The sequence below is a fragment of the Erythranthe guttata genome, chromosome 10 (genome assembly GCF_056151865.1).
Source record: "Erythranthe guttata isolate IM_541 chromosome 10, IM_541, whole genome shotgun sequence".
Lineage (NCBI taxonomy): Eukaryota > Viridiplantae > Streptophyta > Magnoliopsida > Lamiales > Phrymaceae > Erythranthe > Erythranthe guttata.
Genome location: NC_142542.1, coordinates 203,132 through 219,430, shown reverse-complemented (window position 1 = coordinate 219,430; position 16,299 = coordinate 203,132). Strand labels below are relative to the sequence as shown.

The 16,299-nt window shown below is 38.6% G+C and overlaps 4 protein-coding genes across 4 annotated transcripts; 2 read left to right on the top strand and 2 right to left on the bottom strand.

Moving 5' to 3' along the window:
- Positions 1-620: 620 nt before the first annotated feature.
- On the top strand, positions 621-2,969 carry LOC105953187 (elongation factor P (EF-P) family protein). The gene is made up of 7 exons (XM_012976821.2): positions 621-854; positions 964-1,041; positions 1,148-1,254; positions 1,989-2,066; positions 2,223-2,324; positions 2,471-2,552; positions 2,642-2,969. Exons 1-7 carry the CDS (start codon positions 731-733, stop codon positions 2,758-2,760), a joined length of 690 nt encoding a protein of 229 aa, XP_012832275.1. The 5' UTR covers positions 621-730; the 3' UTR covers positions 2,761-2,969.
- On the bottom strand, positions 2,858-4,574 carry LOC105952758 (uncharacterized). The gene has a single exon (XM_012976339.2). It carries the CDS (start codon positions 4,482-4,484, stop codon positions 3,024-3,026), a length of 1,461 nt encoding a protein of 486 aa, XP_012831793.2. The 5' UTR covers positions 4,485-4,574; the 3' UTR covers positions 2,858-3,023.
- Positions 4,575-8,832: 4,258 nt separating this feature from the next.
- LOC105953188 (uncharacterized) lies at positions 8,833-11,707 on the top strand. The gene is made up of 4 exons (XM_012976822.2): positions 8,833-9,318; positions 9,406-9,751; positions 10,130-10,257; positions 10,864-11,707. Exons 1-4 carry the CDS (start codon positions 9,184-9,186, stop codon positions 11,320-11,322), a joined length of 1,068 nt encoding a protein of 355 aa, XP_012832276.2. The 5' UTR covers positions 8,833-9,183; the 3' UTR covers positions 11,323-11,707.
- A 784-nt stretch (positions 11,708-12,491) lies between these two features.
- Positions 12,492-16,272, bottom strand: LOC105953190 (Leucine-rich receptor-like protein kinase family protein). The gene is made up of 2 exons (XM_012976824.2): positions 14,235-16,272; positions 12,492-14,144 (listed from the first exon to the last, which is right to left on the bottom strand). The coding sequence occupies exons 1-2, from the start codon at positions 15,617-15,619 to the stop codon at positions 12,689-12,691; spliced, it is 2,841 nt and encodes a 946-aa protein (XP_012832278.2). The 5' UTR covers positions 15,620-16,272; the 3' UTR covers positions 12,492-12,688.
- Between the last annotated feature and the right edge of the window lie 27 nt (positions 16,273-16,299).

The following is a 16,299-nucleotide window of genomic DNA, read 5'->3' as shown; positions in this document are numbered from 1 at the left end:
ATTCTCTAAATTTCTAACCAAGAAGCTAAGCATTATCACAAATATAGGCAGACAATAGTGGTTAAAAAGTAACAAGGCAGCATTGGAAAAGGGGAAAGAATATTTTCGCCCACTACTCTCCCACCTCACATGACACCCTTTTTTATCCAATCATCCAATTAATTAAAAATAAAATGGAAAAAATAAAAAAAAGAGTAGCAATTCATTCTGCTGCTTTTGGAATTCGCATGCAACAAAGATTCCTATTTGCTAAGATGAAATTACAGAAGTACCCTCATACATGGTTAGAATTCTATGATGTGCGCCAGCTGTATAATAAGTAGGGAGTAGTAATTAAGGTGGGATTAGAGGGGATAGGGATAGTGTCCGTAACGTAGTGTTAGGTGCACGCTTGGTGTTGAAGCAATCATTATCATCATTATTTCTCTAATCTTCGTTTTCAATTGCTCCATGACGTCACCCTACACTCATGCTGCCGTCATCATATCACCTAATATGGAGCCCGAAATAAAAAGCCCATTTATTTCTTCATAACTAATCTGGGTCCATTTATAAGGCCCATTTTCTTCTATGAGCCCGAAATAAAAAGCCCAAATAAAAAATAATAATTTTTTAGTTAGGGCAATTTATTCACTTACATTTCTTTCTTCTCCCTTATCCAGCCAGCCAGAGCTCTGGTACTCACTCGGCATTTTCCAGCGTCACAACAACATCATCATCATCATCAACCATGGCGGGAATCTTCGCTTTCAAATGCCCATGTTTCCACCCACCATCTTCATCTCTTTCCTACAGTTCCAACCACTTCCTTCTTCCCCGCCTCACTATTTCCCGCCGCCTCCCCAAATTCCCCAGTAACCCGACTTTTCATTCTTCATTCTTCTTTTTTTCTTCAGGCAATAGTTGATCGCTTGTATTGTAAAAATGTTGATCGTTTTTTGGTGTTTGTTTTTCTGGTGTCAGGAATATATGCATTGACTAGCAACGATATAAAGGTGGGCCTCAACATTGAAGTCGATGGTGTTCCTTGGAAGGTTCTGGGTAATCCATCCTATTTCTCCTTTGTTATCTGGACTGTGTTGCGTCTTAATTTGTTGATATTGTATGTTTCGTAACTTGTAATGGATTTTTTCCGGGCATTGTCTAGAGTTCCTCCATGTCAAACCCGGAAAAGGGGCTGCGTTTGTAAGGACCACACTGCGGAATTATGTGTCTGGGAATCAATGTGAGAAAACTTTCAGAGCTGGAAGTAAGGTAATTTTTACTATTTACTACACAGCCGCTGTATTTAGTGAATGTATGAGTCGATAAACCGCCTGGTATTTCGTTAGGTAAATCATGAACATATGCTTTGACTATTGTCTTTGATACTAATGCTGCAATAAGTTTCTATCTGTTTTAGTGTGCATGTGAGAATTGTTTGTTATTGGATGCAATTTTGTAATCCTAAATTGAAGTAATCGGTATCTTTGCTCATGCATTGGGTTTCGTCCTTCGTAAGTGTTTGTTGTTGTTCTTCAACGAGTCGTGTACTCAGGGTTACTTTTAGCTGTGTGCCTATTAATCTGCATTACGCGTATTTTTATGCTCGTGAATATACATAAAAGTCTCGAATGTAGCATCTGCGGTTCATTTTACTTTTCTATGAAGAAAAGTTAGGCTTAGAAGATAAGTTCGATATCAATCTATTTGAACGATCTTCCCCTGAATATCTGTGACTTGCATGTGTCACTTATTAGATCCACATGTGATTATTCTGGACACCCCTTGACTTTGAGGTCAAAAGGGTTTTCATGACGATTCACAACCCCGTATATCTTTCCATGTTTATAGAACTTGATTTTGGATAAGCTTTGTGATGCGCGTTTGGTCAACCTTTCCAAAAATCTGATACACAACATTAGTTCCAAAAAGGTCAATAGTCCTAGTTGTGTTGCCATATTGCGAGTTCACTGCTAATGCTGTTTGTCATTCTATTCGTTTGACAGTTGGAAGAGGCTGACATATTTAAGGAAACCAAGCAATACACCTATAAAGATGGTGCCCAGTACGTTTTCATGGACTTGGTCAGTCGTTTATAATTTATTCATTTCATATAATGATATTACACTGGGTATAGCATTCAGAAGCTCTTAAACGCTTTTTTCTACCTGCCTCGACTGACATTGTCAAATTTATGTAGTAAACAATTAATTCCGTATCCTGTATATTTGTTTTTCCAGAGTACATTTGAAGAATATCGTCTGAATGAGGCAGATGTTGGAGATAAAGCCAAATGGCTGAAAGAAGGCATGGACTGCATCTTGCTGTTTTGGAATGATAAGGTTAAGTCCCATCCTTTCTTTACCGCTAAAACTACTTTTTTCAAATTTAAATTGTTGCATCACTTATCAAACTGCTCCTCTTGTTCTGTAAAGAGGAAATTGTTTATCAATACTAAATAAAAAAAGACTTATCGACATTGCTGCAGGTCATTGATTTTGAACTCCCCATCACAGTCAAGTTGAAAGTGGTCGAAGTTGATCCTGGTTTAAAGGGTGACACAGCTCAAGGTACTCTTTTTGTTGTTCTTTTTTTTTTTTTTAGATGAACCATTTTGTAATACGTTTATCAATGATTTGCGGGTTTTTGTTGGTTGCAGGAGGATCTAAGCCTGCAATTCTCGATACTGGTGCTGTGGTTAGCGTTCCATTGTTCATAAGTATTGGAGAGGAGATTTTGGTAGATACGAGGGCTGGGGAGTACATGGGCCGTGCATAGCTTACTTGACCATCGTTTTTTTGAAGTAAATGTGTCCCACTTACATCTGAGAGAAACAACCCGTCAAGAGATTAACTTTGTCGTCTTCTTTTTTCGGTTTTTGGTTAATGGAAGCTTTGTTTATACCATCGAGCAATTTTCAGATTTTGTTAATCAAACGATGAAACGAGAGTTTATAATTACAACGGAACAAAATCCTCCCTTCTATATCTTTGTTTATAATAAGAACTTGTGCAAGAACTTCTCAATTACACTAAAAAAAGTTACTTGTGATGCAGAATCAAGTATTTGCTAGGCTTACTCTTAGGCACCACACCTCTCTTCAACGCAATCGCATAAACAAAACGAGCCTCTAATAACCGTCCTTTTCGATTCAACTGATTGATCAAGGCATTGAAAGGAATCCCTCTAGGGTCTCTGTTTTTGTGCATTAGCTTGAAAACGCCTAATGCCCTATCAACTTCTCCGATCCCACAAAGAGATTTAATGACAACGTTGAATGTGAATGTCTTGGGCGAATATCCAATTGTAATCATCTCATTTAATATTTCAAATCCCTTTTCCATCTCCCTTCCGCTGCACAAGGCTTCAACCACCAGATCGTATGCATCGGGGCATACGGTATAATTTCTCTGCCTCATTTCTTCAAACACGTTGCGGACGTCTTTCAGCAGCTCTTTCTCTTCCCTCGACCACCTGCACAAGCCTCTCAACAAGGTGTTCATCATCCTCTCATCCACTCGGAAGCCTGTTTCGATCATTTCTTTATAAATCGACAGAGCTGCTTTCATTTTACCCCATTTCAACAATCCGTGCAAGAATGTACTGTAGGTAACATAATCAGGCTTGCATTCCCTCTCCCTCATTCGCCTCAATAGACCAAAACCGCGCAACGGCCTGCCTTCCTTGAAGTAGCCATTAAACAGAGTGTTGTAAGTGACTGCGTTTGGTGACAACTCCATTTCTATAGCTTCGAAGAGCAATTCAAATGCCTCGTGTATTCTCCCAACTTTGCAAAAACCATCCATCACCGCGGTGTAGGTGTAGATATCCGGTTTCATGGACGATTTCTTGATGCTGCCCATCAAGTCATAAGCCTCTTCTACCCTCCCAACATAGCACAGCCCCTTCAGCAGGCAATTGTATGTGTTGATTGTGGGCTCGCATCCTATGCTAGACATTATGTCGAACACCTTAAAGGCATCTTGCAGCCGCCCATTTTCGCAAAATGTATTGATCAATGTGGTCAGAGTGGCAACATTGGGCTCGAACCCATTTTCAAGCATGTAATCAAGAACGCTTTTCGCTTCTGTGGGATCGTTTTTCTTGCAGTAGAAGTTCACAAAAATCGAATACGTCCAATCATTGGGGATTAGCCCAAAGGATGATAAATTGGATTTCAGATTCGACGCCAATTCGAATTCATCTGCTGAAACTAAAGACATGAGCAGATGATTGAACTCGGATATGGTTTGCGTTTCTTCATTCATCTGGAACTTCTCCAATGCTTGGTGCTTTACTGAAGCGCGCGCTGTTACAGCAGTTTGAAGGAAATCCTGAACTTGTAATTTTCTGCTGGTCGTGTGTCCGTAAAGATGGTGTCTTTCTTTGATGCGCCGGTGGTTTGAGTTAGTGGTGAAGAAGAAAGGGGCATTCAGCTGCGCGCGGTGAAGGAAAGTGGAAGCTCGATGGGTTGGAGAGGGAGATGGTTGGGAAAAAAGCATGACGGATGATTGGATAATGAAGATGTAAAATAATTCAAAAATAAAATGTGATTGTTTTAATATTTTTATTTAAAAAAAAAAGAAATAGTTTACCTAGTGATATTGACATCTCTCCATATATAATAATATAATAAAAAAAAATTGATTTGATTTCTCAGTCAACGTGTTAATAATTAGACTAACAAAGTACTACTACCAAGTACCATGTTGCCTATTATTAATACTTGTATTTCCCAAATACATAGGTATATGAATTGTATTTATTTCAATTTTGAATTTAAATTTGAATTCCAAGAATTTAATTAGACTATAACCAAGAAGCAGACACATTTATCACAAAATTTAATATAGGATTCTAGATTAAGATTTTGTATCCCCAAAAAGTAGAGTGTGAATTAGGGATAAAATCAAAATGTGAACAGCGCACAAAAGCATTCATTATATTACACATGCATATAGTAGTACACTAGTACATGAATCAAGAAGGGCAAAAACATGTGAATTAATATAATATATTGGAAGAATAAAATTGGTAATATAATAATAATAGGAAAAATGATTTCAAACCCTTAAAGATCTGCTAAACGTTTTCCAAAACATGGGGTCCTTTTGATCCGGCCGGGCCCCATCTTTTCCGGCGGATATCTTCTTACCAAGAATTGGGCTCAAAAACTTCTTCATCACCTTCTGAAAACCCGACATCCGGCTGCGCCGCCCTTGTAATTTCTCCGTCGTCTTCGCCACCAGTTTGGGCGGCGGTGCTTGGCGGCGCGCCACCGCCGGCTCAGACAGGCTCCGCCCAAGCATGGCCTGGTTCAGCTGAACCTCGAACGAGAGACGCTCGTATTTGTCCAGCAAAGTGCTTTGTTCGTCTCCAAACCTCTTAAAAATGGCTGTCGTCATCTCTTCCATTGTACCCATTTCCGAAAGCATCAAGTTCTGGCGGCCTATAACCAATTGCATGATCGACCGGATATATAAATATTTATATGTATGTATACAGATCAACTGTGTTAAACTTTAGCTGACAAGGTGACGAATGGAAATCCCTTAGTCAAACTCACAAGCAAAGTGAGGAAAAATCAGACAGGAGAATAATACAATACATACATGTGTTTAGTAATATAAAAAGCTGCAGCAAAGGAGATAAGTTGTCTAAAGTACTAACTATGAAAAATAAAAGGCAGCCCGCCCATGAATTTATATTAGCACAGTTAGACAATAATTATTATAGGTGGTAGCAATTTGTATTAATGAAGGTGATACGATCTCTCGAGTATCATAAGATTTCTTTACTGAACGTAAGAAAACTCTTGTTTATTATTTCTCTTCATTATAAAACCCTAGCACAATACGACTATTTAAAGAGAATAAAACCCTAGAATCCTAATCTAACTAGAAAAGATAATTACCAATCCTAATAAAATACTTAATAACCCTCCTAATCATCCTAACCCTAAACTAACATACGGCTATATCTAAAATAAATATACTATGATAATTAATTAATAATAAAATAATAACTAACTAATAATTAAATAATAAATCGTATCAAACCACCCCTCTTGAAATGAACCTTGTCCTCAAGGTTCTGCCCAATAATCGTCTCTTTTTTTTTGTGTTTCCACCTATGCTTGACGCCATCGAATTGCTTTCCGATTGAATCCGAAAAACATGACGAAAAATCGAGCTCTTTTCCAAACATGAGTCCATCTGCCCGAACGAAATTTTTCAATCTCTTACCCGATAAATCAACCTTCGTCTCAATTGTCTTTTCAAGTTTCGTCTTCCTTACATTCACCGTAACTTTTTCTTTGACCGTCTTTATAGAATCTGGCTCACTCACAATCACAAGCACTTCTTCGTTTCCTTTCTCCGGGAAGTCGTGGCATCCTTCCACTATATTTTTTAATTCTTTGTCCTCCTCGCTACTTAACTCCTCGTGCCCGTTCCAAATTATCTCACTTAAGACGAGTGATTCTTCAATCTCCTTATTGGTTAATTTCTCGTCTTCATCCCAAATAACTTCTCCCGAATCCGGTAATTCTTCTTTCGGCGAACTCTCAAAAAATCGTGGCTCTTCGAAAAAATCATCGTCGTCCTCTTCCTCTCCCTCCGGCGACAGGCTCGGCAACGGCGGTGGTGATGGTAGCGGTGGCGTTGGCGGTGATGGGCGGCGGTCCCTTCGGCCTTTGTGTTGGCGTTGACGTCGTCCGTGACTTTGTTCGAGTAATTTCTGAAAATCGATCCGTAATCTCTCTACGGATTTCTCCAATCGCTCTAACCGTCTTGTTTCGGACATCATGATTTTCACAAAGTTTTGATGTGATCTCAACTTTGCTCCAGCTTAGCTTTGATATAATCTCTGCCTTGCTAACGAAGCGTTGGTGTTAATCGCAACTTCGCTCTGATACCAATTGATGCGATCTCTCGAGTATCATAAGATTTCTTTACTAAACCGTAAGAAAACTCTTGTTTATTATTTCTCTTCATACCAAAACCCTAGCACAAGACGACTATTTAAATATAAGAAAACCCTAGAATCCTAATCTAATTAGAAAAGATAATTACCTAAACTAATAAAATACTTAATAATTCTCCTAACCCTAACTCACGGCAATATCTATATCTAATTATACTATTCTAATTAATTAATAATTAAATATTAACTAAACCAATAATTAAATAATAAATTAAATAATATATTCCAACATTCCACCCCGCTTGATATGAATCTTGTCCTCAAGGTTCGTCTTGCGTTTCCATCTATGTTTGACTTCATCGACTTTCTTTCCGACTGAACCCGAAAAACACAATGAACGATCAAGCTCTTTAACACATGGTTCTTGCTGACCCCAAGAAATTCCAAAGGCTACTTTTGCGAAAATACTCAATTTTTTTCCCGATAGATAAACTTTTTTGATCGTCTTTTCAGATTTTGTCTCCTCCAAACTGACCATCGGTTCTTCGTGATCTCCTTTCTTTTGAACACCATGGAAATCTCCGAATATCCATAGTAGCTCTTCGCTCTCCTCTCTGGTTAATTTCTCGTCTTCGTCCCACTTTATCTCAATTGACTCCGATTCTTCTTCTTTCGGCTCTTCGTCCCACTTTATCTCAGTGGAATTCGATTCTTCTTCTTTGGGCGAACTCACAAAAATTTGGGGCACTTCGAAAAAGTCATCGTCTTCCTCTTCCTCTCCCTCCGACGATAGGCTCGGCAGCGGCGGTGGTGGTGATGGCCGTGGCGGTGACGGACAGCGGTCCCTTCGGCAGCGGTCCCTTCGGCTTTTGTGATGGCGTTGACGTCGTCCTTGACTTTGTTCGAGCAATTTCTGAAAATTAATCCGTAATTTCTCTACGGATTTTTCCAATCGCTCCAACCGTCTTGTTTCTGACATCATGATTTTCACAAAGTTTTGCCGTCTTGTTTCTGACATCATGATTTTCACAAAGTTTTGATGTGATCTCAACTTTGCTCCAGCGTAGCTTTGATGTAATCGCTGCCTTGCTAACGAAGCGTTGGTGTTAATCGCAACTTCGCTCTGATACCAATTGATGCGATCTCTCGAGTATCATAAGATTTCTTTACGAAAGCGTAAGATTTATTCTTCTTTATTATTTCTCTGCATTATAAAACCCTAGCACAATACGACTATTTAAAGAGAATAAAACCCTAGAATCCTAATCTAACTAGGAAAGATAATTACCAATCCTAATAAAATACTTAATAACCCTCCTAATCATCCTAACCCTAAACTAACATACGGCTATATCTAAAATAAATATACTATGATAATTAATTAATAATAAAATAATAACTAACTAATAATTAAATAATAAATCGTATCAGAAGGATGTGTCGTTCAATATTATGTAGTTCGTTGCCTTTATTAAATTTTTCTTTCAAATTTTGATTTTCAAATTTCGACTGCATGCAAGATAGTATTAATTATTCTTACCCATTTGCTTTTATATTGATCTTATCTACCAATCTGAATTTTATGTAATTACTATATTTGCCACTCATGTGATTAAACAAATGAATGATGCAATTAATTAATTAGTGGAACATTATTATTACATTGAGATTATATTCTTTATCTAGAGTAACAACATATGGTCTTACTTAATCATAATGTCCCAAGTTTAGGAAAAGATTAGTGAATATTTTAAATTTTAATTATGCATGACTGTACACACTAGCTTTATGCTTTCTTGATTGATTGGAATTGTGTTTGTTCCTCAACAATATTGAAAGCTTCATTCTTGTTGAAGCCCATAACTTAGTGGGCTTATTACTGATAGTATATCCATTTAATTAGAAAGGCCCATTAATGGAGAGCTTACAGTTAGTTTTACACGCATCAATCAGCTTTGAGAGTTGATTGAGAAATAAGTTGCAGGTGGGTCAACTGTGTGACCAATTGTTGCTTCTTGTAATGAAATCTCCTTTGCTTAGATCCAACCTACACAATTCATGAACCCTAAATTTATTTCAATTTGTTAATATTTTTGCCCTAATTCAGCCTTAGTTTTCGAATTATTCTGCTTGTAATCTAAGCTTTCAGTTAATAGTGAAACAGAGACAAGATTTCCAAAATTCCGCTGGAGATACGGGTTTTTTTAGCTTCGTTTCGACAGAAATGATCGAAACAAGCTAAAGTTTTGATTTTGGCAGACGCTGAATTTTAGTGGAATGGATAAGAAAGTGGTTATTGCCTTTATTTTCATCTTCGTTTTTGTTTCAAACACTTGCAATGCTTCTTCTTCAGTTTTTCGTCTCCGGAAATTGATCGACGGTGAATCCAACAATGCTACAAGGACTCCAAAGGTAAATTTATGTGCCTATTTTATGTTCTCTATAGGTTATTATTTCTAATTGAAGCGAATATTTTCATTGAAACTGAATTCGTATTAGGTTTCACCAACTGGAAGCCCGGCTAACGAAACGAAAACAAATCCGATAAATGCAGGGGATTCTGAAGGAGAGAAGCCGAAAGAATCTCCGATAGGAGACCAGACGAACAGTACTAAGACTCCGCCAACTGACTCAAACAACTCGAACAAAACCGATAATGGCAGTGAAAGTTCTGATGCTCCTAGCCCGCCCGCTGGAGTGAAGAATGATACTACAGTTGATGGAAAAAGTGGGAAGGCGTCTAATGAAACTACGTCGAAGTTGGGCAACAATGGCAGCTGCAAGGGATCCCAGATTACCTGCAGGGACCAACAGATGTTTGCCTGCATTGAAGCCTCAAAAGATGGTACTACTTCCGTTTAAATACTTTTCTGGAACATCTCATTTATTTCACTACATTTCAAGAATGTGACCATAGTTTAGTGCTCAGATGTTTAACATGTGTTGTTGGTGTATTGATGAGTTTCTGTACCTGTGCTATCATTGGTATAATTGTATATACCGAGTCTTGAATTACGAAGCGTATCGTTCCCCAAGATTAAAAAAACTCGAAATGTGTAGTTAGCTGTCCTCTATCCTGAAAGGAGTATGAATCTTTGTACTCGTTGCATTTATGTTCCTAAAAATTGGGGCAGTATAATGATGATCTATTGGATTAATACTTTACTTTATTTGACATGTGATTCCCAGCAATGAAATAACTTCAGCCAATTTATTTTGACAGGTTCCAAAAACATGTTTGTTGTGGTGCAAAATGAAGGAGAAATTACTTTGAAAGTTACTCTCAGTTTACCCAATTATTTGAAGAATGGTATGCCGGCTTTTGAGGTACCCAAACACGAAAGCAATAGGGTATGGTTCTTTACAATCCACCTATGTGCATTATATTCATTGTATAACGCATGTCCTTTGTAGATGTGATGAAAGCAAGAGGGTTGGAATTTTTTCTATAAATTTTATTAGATTGAGATTTATAACTAGGCATATCCATTTCAAATAATTATTACAGTTTAAACTGTTGAATCATGGATGATAGCCTACAACCATTTTAGACCTTATAATTGATCACAACCTTATTTTTAGTTGTTATCTTTAAAATCCAAGGACTTAATAATAAAGAGAAAACGAAACATCAGCATGTAGAGGTAACTTTGGTGCTTCATTCCTAGAATTGACTTACATTTCCTCCTATAAAATTGCACATTCCATAAAAAAGTGTGGTATTAACAAGATAAGATGAAGCATATTAAGAGCACTGCATGTTAGCTTTTGCCATTTGGTTTTTGGAACTGCTCCTAGATTAGTGTTAGAAGCAGACATCTAAAATATCATTTGATTGTGATTTTTATGTCTCCTCCCTAAATCTCCCAAACTTCTCATTCGCTGCAATATTGAGAATTCCCACATTACCTAGTTCAGTGTACATGTTTTATATATTCGTGCTTTTGTACTTTGCAGATCGATGTATCCTCAAATGTGGGCAAGAGCACCAAACTAATAGTGGACTCTGGAAAATACAAATGCGTGCTTCAATTGGTCCATCCCGTTTCTGTAGACAACCTTATCGAACAGCTCTCCTACTACTCTAAGCAAGTGACCCCAATCTATATCGTATACACCTCCTTTCTTATAGCACTACTATTTGGAGGGACATGGGCTTGTTGCAAATTGAAGAAGAGAAACCAACAAGATGGAATTCCATATCAAGAACTCGAGATGGGCTTGCCAGAATCTGCTTCGGCTGCGAATGTGGATGCGACAGAAGGTTGGGATCATGATTGGGATGACGATGATGACTGGGATGAGGACAATTCGGTAAAATCACCTATAGTGAATCAAGTTAGAACTGTTTCTGCCGAGGGCCCCACAGTTAGGCCTTCTAAGAAAGACGGATGGGAAGATGATTGGGAGGATTAGGAATACATGTTCAGAGGTAACGAAAAACTACTTTGCCTCCAAAGGAGGACACAACACACACACGATCGATCAAGAGGGAGAAAAGGCGAATAGCAAATGCCGGAAAGCTATCGGTAAATTATCAATCTTTTTTTTTTGTTATGATTAATTGTAAACACTGCTTGTTGATATAGGGTTGTTTCATTTTGGTATTAAAGAAAGAAGCTTCCTTCTTTTTGTAAGGGATTGTTACACTTGGGTGGTGTGATAGCTGTAAAAACTAGAAAGCATACAGTTTATTACTTTCCTTTTCAATGGGTTTTGGATAGGGGAATATTTTGACATCATAAACTATTGATTTTTCAGATTTGTTCCTATAATATATTTTTACTATTTTTTTTTTTTACCTTGATGATTGGAATGATTCAGATAATGAGGTTTTGTGCCCAATACATGGATGGGACCCCAGTGCATGCTTCACTTTAATCTATAATACTAAAGAGAATGATTAAACACCAATTGAGCATTAACTCACCACTTTGGTTAAAGATAATGCTCAACCTATTTAAATCATTAAAGTGGTGGTTGTTGCTTCATGCATGCTTCTTTCAATCATTCTGTCCCATAAAAGTGCAAAAGATAATTCTTGGAACAATTTCAAATATTTTACCTAAATTCCGAGAATGCCCTTTTCTTCTTTTCTTTTTCCCTTAATTTACAATGAACTTGGTTCCTGCTTTTACAAACTTTACAACATGTGACACAGGCTCCTTCTCAAACTTTTAAGATTACTATGATTTATGTTTGTGTGTCTGAAGACAAAAACCCTCTCTGCCTTATGATGTTCTCTTGCCATCTAAGTTTTAATCATTCCACAGCCTCAACAAACTATTTGTTATTTGGAACATGGTCCCATAATCAACTAATTTCATAATCTTGTCAGAATTATGTCTAATCTTGATCAAATAACAGTAGTCATAGACCTAATTATGAGCGTCACATGTAATTAGTTGCAATAGATTATATTAACATTCTCGAGCAGAACATTGTTTTGTCCTTTATTATTCATTGTTTGCCTCTTGTACATCAGCACAACTCTCGATTCATCGTATATTAGTGCATCGTTCTTGTACACGAAAAAGCTGAAATGGATCAAGATTAATCATAAATATTACTCCTCAGAAGCAAAATTTACTCGAAAAGAAAGACAAAAAAGCTACTAATAAACAAAACCATCTTCAAATATCATAGCAAATACATACATGGATCTATTTTCTTCATCTATCAAACAAAAAAAAAAAAAACGGATTCCTCTTCACCCGATTGATCGCAAAATACCAACACATTTTTTTTGAACTTAAAAAATTCTTTTCGATACCGTAAAAAATTACTCCAATTCTTCTTGACTCTCACTGGGACACTGAATCAACTCCAGAATCCTTATCACTTCTTCCATATCCGGTCGATTCGAAGGCACCTGAGAAGCACAAATCAACCCTAGCTTAATGACCGGAATAGCCTCCTCCATTGAATAACCACCATTAAGCTTCTTATCAATGCACTCTTCTACCCTCCCTTCATCTAATGCTTCTCTCACCATATCGCAAAGCACGACCACATCATCTTCCATATACTCCACAGGCCTTTTCCCCGTTATAACCTCGAGAATCAAAACCCCAAATCCATAAACATCGCACTTTTCGGTAATTTTCACAGTTTGGCATGCGAATTCAGGAGCCATATAACCAAGTGCACTCTGCACTTTGCTGCTCAGTATATAACGATCCAATGCTGGCAATAGCTTCGCCAGTCCAAAATCGCCCACCTTTGCCTCTCCGGATACTTCTATCATTACATTACTCGACTTAATGTTATAGTGAATTAAATTAAGTCTGTGCAGGTGGGCCAGACCTTTAGCCGTACACACGATTATCTTGAATCTCTGCCGCCACGTCAGCAAGCTTCCGGAATATTCTACTTCGTGCAGATGCTTGTGCAAGCTTCCACCGGAGATGTACTCGTTGATGAGCAGCTGCAGGGACGGGGTCCAATAATATCCCTCCAGCTGGACGAGATTCTCGTGTTTAATCTTCCCGAGTCTCTTAACCTCCCTCTCGAAATCGTCTCGTGATTTCACCAAGCTCGTGGTGTTGAGCTTCTTGATGGCCACGGCCCGCCCGCATCGAAGATCCGTTTTGTAAACCGACCCGAACCCACCCCGCCCCAACTCGCAGTTCTTGTTGAGCAGTGCGTGGGCCCCGCTTTCAAAATCCACGTCGCCCGAGAACATAACCAGCTTCCCATAACTATTAGCTTCCGTTTCATTCGACGGGCTGTAATCGTCGCCCGTACCCGAAAATGTCAATGCATTGGCTGACCGGGCCATAGATGTACGGGCTTTTACATTGAGAATCGAGACAATGACCACACCGAGAGCTATGAATATAGCAGCAGCGATGGCTACAAGGGAGGATATGCTAAGTACAATCCGCTTGTGACGGAGATTCTGTGACAGAGGGGTGTGGTTCGAGACAGAGGAGTTAGGGTTTAGGACAAGGGGCTTGGGGTGGACAGCTGGACAGGAGTGGTTGACTATGGACCCACAAAGGGATGGGTTGCCTGTGACCGAGGAGGGAGTGATTGTGTTGAAGAAACCTCCGACAGGAAGTTCACCTTCGAGATTGTTAAACGAGACATTGAATGTTACGAGGTGGGAGAGATTCGTCAGTTCTTTCGGTAGGCTGCCTGAGAAGTTGTTGAACGACAAGTCGAGTAGTTCGAGGTTCGATAGAGTGGCGATCGAAACGGAGATGGGTCCCGTGAGATTGTTCCGAGACAAAACCCTAGACAAGAAACAGGGACAATTTCAGACACAATCTAAAAAAAAAGAAACATAGTACATTACATCAACACACAATGTGATAGAGACTTACAACGAGGTTAGAGAAGAGCAGTTCCCGATTTCTACTGGAATGCTCCCATGCAGCTGATTGTAGCTCATATCAAGAACTAAAGTTGTGTTAAGTTGACCAATACTCGCAGGAATCGAACCAACTAAGGAGTTTCGAGATATATTCAACGCCTGCAATTGACTGAAATTCCCAATAGCTGATGGGATTTCGCCGGTTAAAGCATTGGATGATAAATCTAGGACTCGTAAGATTTGATATGATTGCATCCAAGAAGGAATGACCATGCTTCCACTGTATCTGTTACCAGAGAGAGAAACTCTCTCCAAAGATAGCTTGAAAATCCATGAAGGCATATTACCAGAAAGCAAATTCTGGCCAACATCAAGAACCTTAATATTCACACAATCCCCAAAAGATTCGGGCAAGTTACCCGTGAAACGATTGTTGGACAAATTTACTTCTTTTAAGGATTGGAGATTACCCACAGTAATCGGCATCTGACCGGAAAAATTATTACTTGAAATATCCAAGAACTCCAAGCTTCTCATATCTCCAATCCAATCAGGAAAATCCCCTGCTAATAAATTCCCACTCACATCAAGATATCTGCAGAACCCGAGTTTTCTCATCGAAATAGGAAGCCCACCGGAGAAATAATTTCCACCAAAATCAACAGATTTCAGCAGTAAACAGTTTCCAATATTCTCAGGCAACCAACCCACAAATTTATTCTTACTAAAGCTAACAGCTTTCAAGACAGACAAACTATCTATCCCTATTGGAATCTCACCCTCGAATAGATTATCAGACAAATCTAACAACCGAAGCGAACTCAAAGACCACAACCCAGAAAAGAGCTGACCTGAAAGAAGATTCGATGAAAAGTTGAGCCTCTTCAAATTTGTGCAGGAAGTCAGGGATTGTGGGATTAAGCCGGTGAGGTTGTTCTTGGCCAGTGAAATTTCCTTCAAGGACCCACATTGTTGGAAAATCTCTTCGGGTATGGACCCTGATAAACTGTTTTGACTGAGATCAATGGTTTCCAAATTAGGGATTTGTGTGAGAATGGGGTTTATTGTGCCTGAAAAATTGTTTCTTGACAATTGCAAAACTTTGAGGGACTGGAGTCTAATTAAGCTTCTTCCGAGATGGCCGGATAAAGAGAAGCCATCAAGAATAAGCTCGGAGACCCGATTGGAAGTCGGGTCACATTTGACTCCGACCCAGTTGCAGGCGGAGTCGTCTTCTTCGTTCCAAGAGGTGAGCCTTGATTGTGGGTCGGTTAGGCCAGCTTTGAAGACTATGAGCCCCAAAACGTCGTCGTTGAAGGCCGGGTCCAGAGATTGAACAAACACAAGTAACGGAAACAGTAGCAGAGCAGCGGCTGTGTTTACAAGCACCAACATTTTTCAGTCGTAAAAAAAAAAAAGTTGGTCTGAATTAAAGTTTATTCTGCATGGATAAAACGAAAGTGGTAATGAAGAGAGGATAAATAGAAAAGCAGAGCTTCAAAAACACATGTGCAGCAGGGGCGAAGCTCGGTTGCTTAGTATCGCCGGAAATGTTGTCGGAATGCGAAACAACAGACGGGAAAAAAGATTAAAAAATACTTTGGCTTGTGGTTGAAGAATCAAGAAACATGGGAAAGAGCGCCGAGGAAAGTGGAAGGGAAAACAGAGATAAAAAAAGAAAGAAGAATCGGATATATAAATTTAGGAGAAGCAGCACCGATGATGGGGGGTAATTAAAGTGTTGTCAGTGCGGTTGCAAGAGTGCCTTCAATACTCATGAGAGAGAGAGAGAGAAGAGAGAGAGAAACAGAAGAGAAGAGGATGTAAGAAAGAAAGAAACTTTTTGCTTTTGTGTGATGAGGAATTAAATTCTTCAAATCTGTAATCATATTCATATATACACACTCCTCTACTGTATATATACTCTTCTACTCTCTCTGTGATGTATCATTCACGACTGTTTTTGAATTATATACTTGCTAATAATTTTGTCTGCGCTTTTGTTAAAGAACAATTAATTAATTAATTAAAATACTCCGTTGGTATACAAAGAGAATACAAATACAGTATGATGA